The sequence below is a fragment of the Diabrotica undecimpunctata genome, chromosome 7, assembly GCF_040954645.1.
Source record: "Diabrotica undecimpunctata isolate CICGRU chromosome 7, icDiaUnde3, whole genome shotgun sequence".
NCBI classification, from domain to species: Eukaryota; Metazoa; Arthropoda; class Insecta; order Coleoptera; family Chrysomelidae; genus Diabrotica; species Diabrotica undecimpunctata.
Genome location: NC_092809.1, coordinates 6490940 through 6502767, shown reverse-complemented (window position 1 = coordinate 6502767; position 11828 = coordinate 6490940). Strand labels below are relative to the sequence as shown.

General features: G+C 35.2%; 1 protein-coding gene across 2 annotated transcripts in view; it reads right to left on the bottom strand.

Moving 5' to 3' along the window:
- Positions 1-2328: 2328 nt before the first annotated feature.
- Positions 2329-11828, bottom strand: part of LOC140446171 (gustatory receptor for sugar taste 43a-like) — a 29510-nt gene continuing 20010 nt past the window's right edge. For both annotated transcript variants that reach the window (XM_072538703.1, XM_072538704.1), the window contains 2 exons: positions 9163-9252; positions 2329-2460 (listed from right to left, as the gene is read on the bottom strand). In XM_072538703.1, the coding sequence (XP_072394804.1) occupies positions 2407-2460; positions 9163-9252 (144 nt within the window). In that variant the 3' untranslated portion in view covers positions 2329-2406. The remainder of the gene's footprint in view (positions 2461-9162; positions 9253-11828) is intronic.

The following is an 11828-nucleotide window of genomic DNA, read 5'->3' as shown; positions in this document are numbered from 1 at the left end:
ATAGTGGTACGGATGTACATCAAATGAACTTTTCAGAGCAGTCGTCTCAAAAGTTCGAATAGCTATGATGATTGCCGACCTCCGCTACGGAGATGGCAATTGAAGAAGAATTAAATGGCTTAATTAAATTAACAAGTACAAAAAATGTCTATAACCTTTATAAATATGATATAATAAATGTTCAAAATAACCCACGTTGTCTTCAATACACATTCGGTATCGTTTTAATAAGGAAAACCGAATGCGCTAAAAAATCATATTTTTCTGACGAAATTGATTTGCAGCTTCAATTATTTTAACCCTCAATTGTTGTTCGTCTTCTATTATTACAGAATATAGTTTCTCTTTCATAAACCTCCAAAAGCAAAAGTCCATGGGGTCAAGACCTGGACTGCAAGCAAGCAAGCAATTTAATTAAACCCAGCCTGTGAGAAATGTTCACCTCTAAGAATTACGTTCGGGTGTAACAATTCATTGGAGCGAGGTGTATTAACTCGAGTAAAAACAGGAGTCACTCCACCGCGCTCGAATGCTCCAGACCATCCCTTTCCCCCCTATAGCACTCTGATGCGCGATAGGGGCACAACTATCAGCCAAATGCTCTTCATGTGGAGATCCTGGGTAATAGAACCCCAACATGGTTTCCTAACCGAATTCAAAACTCAGGACAGCGCATTGTCGCTATATTCCTGTTATCTTAATGTGGCTTATCCGCGAACTAAAATTGCTTACTTGGGCTTCAAGTCTCCGCTCTGAGCTAGGCTCAGTTCGGCGACTTGGTGCTCAAGGGGTTGGGCCCTACATGCCCGAGTTTTTAGTGGTTTTTGTTAATATTTTTTTGTGGCTTGCGCCGGTTTTTGTTAGTAGTTTTTTGATTTTTTTGGTGGCCGAAGCCGTTTTTTTTTTTTTGTTGTTTTTTGGATTTTTTTTGTAGGATGCCTGAAACATAAAATCAGAATTAGTGCATATTTATATAATAAATTATCTACATAAAATTTACTGGGTCCACGCTGTACGTTGCGATTGTCCACAAGGGTTGTGAGCTACGAACTATCTTCATTGTGCGTTGTTGTTGTTTTTTGAAGTGTTTTCTCTCTGGCGTTTTGTTTTCTCTCTGGTGTGATTGTTGATTTTCTCTCTAGTATTATGATTTTATTCTACTATTTGTTGTTTGGGTCTTTTGTGCTTCCATCTGTGGAAAGCGTCATACCTCAATATCTCTCGCAATATGTGGTTGGGGTGGTTCTCTATCTCCGCGAACTTTGTCCTAGCTTTTTCTTTCATTGTGTCGGTCACTCTGATTTGTTGTAGTTCTCTAAAGAGAAATCTTTCTGCTACGTATCTCGGTACGTTGACTGCTTCTCTTAGACTGTTGTTATGTGCCGCTTGTATTTTCTTTTTTGATGTATTGCATATGTGTCCCCATGCAAGAGATGCATATGTTAGTATAGGAAGAATTATACAATTTATTAATCTTATTTTTGTTTTCAATCTAAGTTTGCTTTTTCTTCCTGCTAGGCCTCTTATTGATGCTCTTGCCATGTTGGCTTTTTGTACTGTAGCTTCTACATGTTTGCTAAATGTTAAGCCTTTGTCCATGATTACTCCGAGGTATTTTGCTTCACTTTTCCACTCGATAGGATTGTCTTGCACAGTTACCTGTTCTTCTGGTTGTTGGTGCCTCTTTTTGAAAAGTACAGCCTGTGTCTTTTCGGAGTTTATAGCGATTTTCCATTTTAAACTCCATTCTTCTATGTCATCTAGCGCTGTTTGTAAGTTGTTTACCGCTATGTCTACATTTCTGTGTTTGGCCGCTATCGCTGTGTCGTCGGCATAGAGGCTTAGTAGTGTACCTGGTGTTCTAGGTATGTCTGCTGTGTATATCGTATACAGTAGAGGTGACAGTACCGCTCCCTGTGGCATCAAGACCTGGACTTCTGGGTGGCCAAGAAATAGGTGTGTCACGACCTCTTCCAATCCACCGACCAGGATACTGCCTGCAAAGGTATTCATCATGCAGATCGTTATCGGGAAACTCAGGCAAAAATCCTTCAGGAACTAAATATTTATGTCTGGTTATATATAAATTACAAACAGGTAAATGATTTCTTTACATATTTGACATGCTCTATAAGGACGAAACTCAAGTACCGTAAGGGAGCGAACGTTTTAATGTACGTTTATAATTATAATGCCATCTGCACGCATCTATCTAACTTAGTTTCTAAAACTCAAGCATTTCACGCAGTTTTTTAAATAAAACACTGATGTTGGTAATGTTTTTTATTCATTTTATTATATACTACTTATATATTTTTAGATTGGTTTGTAAGAGTAAACATTATTTGTGTTTATAGTAGAAATTCAAAAAGTTTGTCATGAAATTTTAAGCCCAAACTGCTTGGCTTATCCACCAAATTGAAAAAGGATGACTAAGTACGTTGTAACACCTCCTGCTATCTAAAAAAATATTTACTATAAGTTATAGTATAAGTAATAGAAATACGAAATGTAATTTTCGTGTTAGTGAAAGAAATATCTGTAAAGTATGAACAAAAATGTTATATTCTGATAAAATTAAAATTAGAAACGCAGTCCAGTGAGTAAAAGTACAATACACGAGCCATAATGCCATAAAATTTTCCTCTTTTAACGGCGAAATAAAACAAAAAATGGTACTGCAATCGGGAATATTTTCTGCCTATTATAGTGTATTTTTATGTATGAGAGAGTAATAAAACAATAAATTATGTATGCAAATCCCTAAACTGTTGATACGGGTGACTCAATGAAAAACAGATATTTGTCAACAAGTTTACAGAAGTATATAGGAAAACAATTTTAAATTGAGTATGACCACCAGGTATAAAGGTTGGAGCAGAATAGAATACAATAGTTGTGAGGGTTACTAATCCCTAAATAAGGTTGCCAGTGTCGGAGTGATGGAGGTTAACAGGTACTAATGAATTTGCAAGAAATGTAAGATGTTTATTTTATTGGTTATATATAACCAATAAAAGTTTAATAAGTACCTACCTATTTGCAAAATAAAGTTTAATTCTTTAGATAAAATAAAACGTTTTATTTTATCTGAAATGAGTGCATTCCACGAAGTAAGGGTTTCAACAATCAAACATTTAATTCTTTAATTCCAGGAATCTACGACAGTAATTGACTAGATAATTACCTTCTAAACTTATTCCACAGAAAATGTGATAGTGGGTTTTTCCATTTTGTAGGAAGGTCCAAGTGGCGTATTCAAAATTCTTAACAGTTCACTAAAAGTAGGTACTTCAGTTGCAAGGTGCAGTTTATTGTGTATACTAGTGTTATGGAAAATTTGGAAGTGCCGTGTAAACGCCGAAAAATTGGTCCTCTAACAGTTAATGAAAAAACATTAATATTTAATTGTTTTAAATCATTTACAGACAAACGTTTATGTGAAAGTGTTGATGAGACCGTTGAGTTAGTTAACAGTACACTTGGTGTTGGGAAATCTACGATTTACAGAGTTATTAAAGAAGAGAAATGTGGTAGTTTTCAAATGCCACGTAATGCTCCAGGGAAACCAAAATTTCAAATAGAATATCATTTTAAAGAAGGACTTCGACGGAAAGTGCATGAATTCTTCTTTAGACAAGAATTTCCAACATTGGATAAAGTTCTTGTCTCGGTTCGAGATGATAAGGATTACCCAGAAATGAGTCGAAGTAAGTTATGGAAACTTTTAAAAGAAATAGGCTTCCGCTGGAAAAAGAATCCCAGAAAGTCTATTTTATTAGAAAGAAGCGATATTGTCATATGGAGAAGACATTTTCTAAGAACCATAAAGGAAATGAGAAACCAAAAAAGAAAAATATTTTTATCTTGATGAAACATGGATCAACGAGGGTCATACACCAAATAAATTTTGGCAGGATGAAACTGTTACAAGTCAAAGGCACGCTTTTGTAAATAACTTATCTACTGGTTTAAACCCACCATCAGGAAAGGGACGCAGGCTGATAATAGTACACATTGGCAGTTCAGACGGTTTTGTTGAAGGTGGTTTATTAACTTTTGAATCAACTCGTACCGGTGACTACCATGAAGACATGAACGCTGATGTCTTTCAAGAATGGTTCGAACAAATGATAGATCTTCTTCCTAAGAACTGTGTAATAGTAATGGATAATGCAAGTTATCACTCCAGACTTATAGAAGGACTGCCCACAACCAAGTGGTTAAAAAAGACTTGCAGAATTGGCTGAGTTCAAAAAATATTACGTACCATCCCGGATCTATAAGAAAGGAACTTTATTCGTTGTGTGCCCTTCATAAAGAAAAATTTAAAAAATACGAAATTGATGAAATTGCCAAAAATCGTGGAATGACAGTACTTAGATCCCCACCATATCATTGTGAATTAAACCCGATTGAACTGGTATGGGCACAGATAAAGAGTGAAGTTTCAAGAAAAAATACCACTTTTAAAATTCATGATGTTAAACAGTTGTTTTTGGAGGCCGTAAATAATGTAAAACCTGAAAACTAGGAAAAGGCAGTAAATCACACTATTAAAGAAGAGGAAAAAATGTGGAAGCTGGACAATATTACTGATAAAATGATCGAGCCAGTTAATATAAATCTTGGTTCTGAAAGTTTATCTTCTGAATCTGATTTGGATTTGTAACAAGTAGCTGTAAGTTTTATATTAATATTTTTATTCATCTATTTAACATACCTTAGACGATTTTAAAAACTCTTTTTCTCTTTTGTAATTTTTAAAAATTAAAAAAATGTGAATTTTTTAAAATCCTTTTTAATGTAGGCCAGTCAGTTCTAATATAGTGTGTGATAAAAGAGGTCACTTTTGTTTACATACACATAACACTTTATAACACTGAAATAAGTCATTTATTTTTTACAATTATTCAAAGTAATTTTTCAATTAATCTTGAGCACGCCCATGGAGTGGTCGGAGCTACCAGTTAAAATTATGCTAATTACTCTCTCGTTCATAAAAATAAACTATAAGGTGGTTCTATGATACCTATATGTATTTTTTAAGGAATTCAAATAACCCCCCATTTCCGTCCCTGCGCATATTACAGAGCTAAACTTTATTGTGCTTAAAAAAATCGGTTGCCTGTAAAGTCGGTTTTACGGGCGAAGATTTTACGTGACAACGTCTTTTTCTCGGTAGAATATTTATTGATATGAATATTATTAAATTGCACAATAGGAACAAGGAATTGAATGAAAATAAGAATTGCACAAATTTTAACTATAGAAATATATTTTGTTTACTAAAACATTGTACATGTAAACTTAAACTTAACTAATTTCTATTTGAGTGATTTTGTTGAGGATAGGACGATGATAGGAGAAATATGAAATGAAAGGAAGTGTTTCTGCTGTAATGTGTCTTGAACGCCAAGAACGCTCGAGAAAGACAGAGACACAAGCAGAAGCACGCACCGATTCAACGCGCCTAATTTTATAGTGCTGCGCGCGCAGCGGACCGATCATGTTTGAGTGGGAGAGAGACGCAAGGCATTCGCCGGTCCGGCGGGCCTCTCTCTCGTTCGGTGACTCATCGTAACAGACGTGAGCGGGCGTTACACTTTTTCATGAATGACTCCGAACCACAACCTAATTTAAGACGTTGTCACGTCAAAACTGTTGTTATGTTCCTAATGATGATGTTGTTCCCTATAAATTTTATCTTGCCTGTTATAGTTGTTAAATTAATATTAATTTGTTTTTATTCTTCACTAACCTCTGTAAACTTTCTCTTGTATATCATTCTTTAATAAAATAACAGTCGACTCTAATAAGTTATTATATTGAAAGCATTGTGCATTAAAAACAGTTTTTGTTTTAAGAACTACAATTGAAGCCTATAGCTATAAAGACAGATCTAAAAAAGAAGAAAAGAGTCTAATCCAAAAAAGTCAAGCCTAACGAAAAAATACGCGACAAAATAGAAGTACCACTGGGAAACAGTATAATAGTATTATCTAAAAACAAATATTTACAATCAAGAAAATAACTAAACCAGAAAAGGGTTAAAAAATAAAGCCACCAAAAGAAAGATACAATTGCAGACATGTAAACTGAATCTAACACACCAGTCAGAAGACGACACTGTTTTATTCATCATCATAAGTGGCTCGACAATCCGTTGTGGATATTGGCCTGCTCACAAAGAAGTCGCCACTTCTGTCGATTTTTGGCAACTTCCCTCCATCTTCTGACCCTGAGAATCTGTAGGTCTTCTTCCACATCATCAGTACATCTCATTCGTGGTCGTCCTCTACTTCTTGTGCCCTCTGGTTTTGAAAATGTTAATCTCTTCGAGTATTCGCGATCTGACATCCTAGCAATGTGTCCAGCCCATCTAAGTCTCTGCACTTTAACGAATTTCACAATATCTGGATCGGTGTATAATTGATATAGTTCAAAGTTGTATCTTCGACGCCATAGTCCATTTCCATTTTTTTCTCTCAAAAATACCAAGAAGACTTTCATCATTTTGACATAGGATTCACGCTTCAGCCCCATATATCAAAACCGGCCTTATATAAAAACCGGTCTTGTATATATAATTGAGCTTCATTGCACGTTTTATATTTTTATTTTTTAAATATTTCTGGACACCGTGAACAACTCTGTTTGCTATTGCTATCTTTTTATTTCGTCGCTTTGTTTGTTGCGTTTACTAGCCATCGAAGATATGTGAATTCATTGACTTGCTCAAAGGTATAGTTGTTAATTTGAATTCTCTGTTGGATATTTTTTAGAAACCAACATATATTTGGTTTTTTCTTCGTTCACCATAAGTCCCACAAGTACCACAATTTTACCCTATTCACTTGCCGCGTCCACAAACATTGTAAAACACTGCATCGTGTCTCATACTTGTGCCCACTATAACTACAGTGGGTGGCCAAATTATTAGGGACAGTAAAAGATTTCTGAATTTTTTAGTTTTACTGATTTTTTTTGCAATTTGTTGGCTTTAAGGCTTGCATTTATTTTTTGTATAAGAGATTGAGAAATTAGGGTCACAAAAACATTAAGTTTTGTTAGTAAAACCATTTATTTTTTTCGCAAAATTTTTTTTAACATAATATGACTAATTTTAATATTTAGTGATGCCACCCTTTGCTGCAATTACAGCTTCTACGCGTCGGGGCATGCTCTGAATACAAACTCCTGCGTTGTGTTTTAAGTTAGGTTATGATGCCATTCTCTAATAAGAGCTTCAATCAACTGCCGCTTCGTGGTGATAACATCTTTGGCGATCTCCCGTTGGGTTAACTCCCACATGCTCTCTATAGGGTTCATGTCAGGTGAGTTTCCCGGCCAGGGCAGAACTGCAATATTTTCTTTGATCAGATATGAAGTTACACTCCTGGCTTTGTGGCACGGTGCAGAATCGTGCATAAAAATTTAATTTTTTTTACCAGGGAACCATTCTTTGAGCTGGGGCAGTAGCCGAGTTTCAAGTACTCGCTTATACTGGTCCTGTCTCATTGTCCCTTCCACGATGTATAAGCGTCCCATACCCTTTGCCGAGATTACAGACCACACCATGACACTCACCAGATGTTTAACTCTCTCCACAATGCAATCTGGATGGACCTGCTCCCCAGGACGTCGTCGGACAAACGCACTTTTATCCATCAAAATCTGAAATGTTGATTCGTCGGAGAAGCATACCTGTAAAAATGATAATATTCGCTGTTCACAAACTTCATTCGTTAAAAAAAGTCATACTTACTCGACTCCAGTCTTCAACAGTCATACTTCGGTGTTCTTTGGCCCATTGGAGTCTCTTTCTCTTCGTGGCTTCGGTGAGCCGTGGTTTTTTCATAGGCCGGCGACCTAGCAGATTCTCTTCGGCCAGTCGTCGTCGTACTGTCCTTCTGGAAACATTAATTCCTTCATCATTAATCATCGTAGTCAGATGTGTCACACTCTTTTTACGATTTTGGAGACAAATATCCCTAATTTTACGATCAGATCGAGGAGTAGTAATCCTTTTCCTGCCACATTTTCCAACACGGCCCGGTTCCAATGCCTCGTTTGAATTCATTTTTATTTTTATTCGATTAACTACAGACTTTGAAACACCTGCAGTAGTTGCTATAACTCTCTGGGAAAGCCTCGAGTGCAGTAATAATGTTTTTATTTCTCTAATTTTCCCTGGAGACAAGTCTGCAATTTTGCCCATGCTAAAAAAATAATTTTGAATTTAAACAATCTTTTTAAATAAACTCGTGTCATTAAATGTAGCAAAAATTACTAAATAACACATATTACTTACCTGTTAAATATATCTGACACGAAAACCGACCAAAAACAATTTAAAACGATTTGCAAATATTTTTAAACCTCACTGCGGTGACAGCCGATGACCAACTGAGATCGAGATGCAACAATAATAATTATTATTTTATAGATAAGCACTCTGCCAGTGTTGCCGCTTATCAAAAATTTTAATAGTTATACCAGAAGAATTACCAAGTAAAATACAGATATGAACACCAATTTTTTTGGTCAAAAAAATAATTTTAAGTAGAAAATACAAAAATATATGCAGTGTCCCTAATAATTTGGCCACCCACTGTATATCGTCAACGAATGCGAGAATTTGCGTCGATCTATTAAAAATAACCACATTTATTCTAATATTTAATTGTCTGATTGCCTTTTCCACGGCAATATTAAAGAGGAGACACGCCAGCGCGTCCCTCTGTCTTCCCTTATGTTATCATTAGAGTCTACGTGTAGGCTCTCTTTTCCGATGGTGGACGAAAATATATTCTCTCTTCCGACTTTATCATTAAAGTCTCCTGCTATTATTTCGTTGTCAATTTTGGGCACTCATAGCACTGTTTTATTAACCATATTTATTATCTTAACACAAATCAGACCAAATTGACCTTCTTTTGTCATTAAATGATGCTGGTTATCTCCTATTAAGATAGGTGTGATCTTATTTCCCAACTAGGACCAAGTAACGGTAATAGACATGTACCTATACCTAAAATTTAGAAATCTCTGAAGCAGAAGAGTGTATAAGGATTGGCACTAAAAATTATTTTCATTTAAAGTAAAAGAAAATCTCGCTTTCTGTATTTTGTTAAAAAAAATAAATTGTAGAGATCTTACCGAAATTATTAATTGCCTGTCCATTGCAACGATATTGCATGAGGTAAATTTGATAGGGCAATGATCCAACATTGAGAGTAATAATTGAAGCTAAAAAACATTAATCATTTTATTTATATTTAAAAAAAATTATATATTGGCTTCCCTTATAGAGGAAATAAAAACAATATTAGTTAAAAAAGTTAAGATCCTATTATTATAGTGTAGCCCATATACTTCTAACCCCAGAAATTTTTGTAAGTCCAGTTCCTAACCCTAGAAATTTTAGTAAAACCCAGGTAACTTTTTTGTTTGAACTTTTAAAGTAAAAATAGACATTTTTTCATTAATAATTGCTTTCATCCAGGTTAAGAAATTGTAATAATTAAAATTGTAGATCTTGGGGTATGGCCTAGCTAGCTGTCATATTAATTGTTCTCCGTTTTAAGATTTAGTATTGACATCTGACAGTTAGCACTATTTTTGACATTTGGTAAATACTTAATCAGATTTTAGATTTTGTTTTTTTTTTTGTTTTCTTAAAAGATGGTTAACCTCTATGCATAGTTTTACTTAAAGATAATTTTTTATTTGTAATAATTTATTTCTGCTACAAATGATCGCCCAGTAACAATTGTAAGTTTTGTAGTGTCCCCAACTTCTGGAGTTTGTAAACGGATAGGACATAGTAAGTCTGTTATATATTTTGTATTTTATTGTTATTATCTATATTTGTAACTGTTTGTGGTGAGACAACAATATATTTTTTCCCTAAATCATTTTGTTTATTTATTTAAAAAAAAAGTCTCTAAATCCTTTTTTGTGTTTTTAGGAAGGAAGAACCGTTTCTTTCATCTAGCAGGAAGATTCTTCAAAGCGGCGTCCTCAATTTAAATAGCTTGGGAAACTTCTTGTGTTTTGTTTGTCCAGGAGACTTATGTAAGTACCCCTTTGTTTCATTTTTGTGGTTGGCCCAATTCAATTCCCTTCTCATTCACTCTTATCCACGACTCAGCTCTGCAAATAAACCCTGAGTGGCCGTTCGCATAAGTTTCGATTTGTTTTGCTTGCCCTATCTCCACCCCGATAATTTATGTCCCCAACTTTCAACCATCTATATTAATACCTATGTGGTAGGCAAAATAATCGTTACAAACTGACATTCAAAATCGTCGGTCGCTTCAAGCGTTATTTCTGAGAGAACGGTTCATTTTACACAAAAAATGATAATAAATATTTTTGTTTAAAATTATCTCAGCTACATTTTTTATTTAAAATATTTTTTTCTACGGCGTATAGATTCTTAATAAATCGATTTTTTCCATTTCCCCCCTACAAAGGGGCGTTTTAGGGGGAAGCCGGGGGGTAAACGTGATAAAGTTTTTGCATAATGTTTTTTGGTTCCAAAAATTGACATTCTCAATAAAATTCAGCTTAGAGGTCAAATCTCTGACGACTGGACCCATACGTGTCTATACTGACTATCCTCCTCCTCAGTCCTAATCCATTTTGGGATGTGGTGACACCATCAGGCCTTTACAGTTTTTTCACGATTTTTCTCCATCCTTTTCTGTCTTGGACTAGTTGTTTGGCTTCATGTAACCTCTGGTTAATCAGTATTTTTGTTAGATCTACCCAACGGCTTGGAGATCTTCCCCTAGGTCTCTTTCCCTCAACTCTACCCTCGACTATCAGTTTTTCCATCGTACCTGTTCTTATAGCAATGTGTCCAAAATACTGCAAATATTTCTGTTGTATTTGTTTACGCAATCTATCCTTTACTTTAAGTTGTTCTAATATCGATAAGTTAGTGCGATGATCAATCCAGGACATTCTCAACATGCGGCGGTATACCCACATTTCAAAAGCGTCCAGTTTATTTTTATTCGCTTTCTTTAAGGTCCACGTTTCGGATGCATATGTCGCTATGGGAAAAATGAGCGCCCTTACCAGCCTTAGTTTTGTGTGTATTGTTATGCTAGAATTTTTCCAAATTGCTACCAGTTTCATCATAGCTGTTCTAGCAATAGTCAACCTTCTACGTATCTCTCTGTCACACCCTCCGTCATTTGTTATTAGGGACCCAGGTATATGAAACTATTTACTACTTCAAAGTCCCTAATTTCTTTAATGTGTTGAAGATTATTCCGATCTCTGTCTACTATTATGATCTTTGTCTTACTCCTATTTAGCTGTAGTTCATATGTTTTGCTTTTTTCCTCCAGACGTCTCATTATGTCTTCCATTTCTTCTTGATTTGCCGCGATTATTAAAGTGTTATCGGCATATCTCAAGTTGCTGATTTCTTGACCTCCTACTGATATTCCACCCTTCCATCCGTCTAGTACCTTTCGCATAATGTGTTCGCTGTAGATATTAAACAGAGTTGGCGAGATTATGCATCCCTGCAGTTCTTGGCGTTCTTTCTCTGCAGTAAACTCATCGTGATTTGCATTCTGGGGATCAACTGCATATAGACTTTGACAATATTTTCGCCTGACTATACTGTCAACCAAATGATCTCATTTGGGCGCAACTATATAAACCTAGTTTAAGTTCAAGTAGAAATTATAATAACCCTATGGGTTAGTTACCCACACACCCAAAAGTGGGCTTAGTAATATATTAACAAAATTTTAAAAATCAGTATTTTTTATCGTTTTTTTATCATTTATCTCGGAACATAT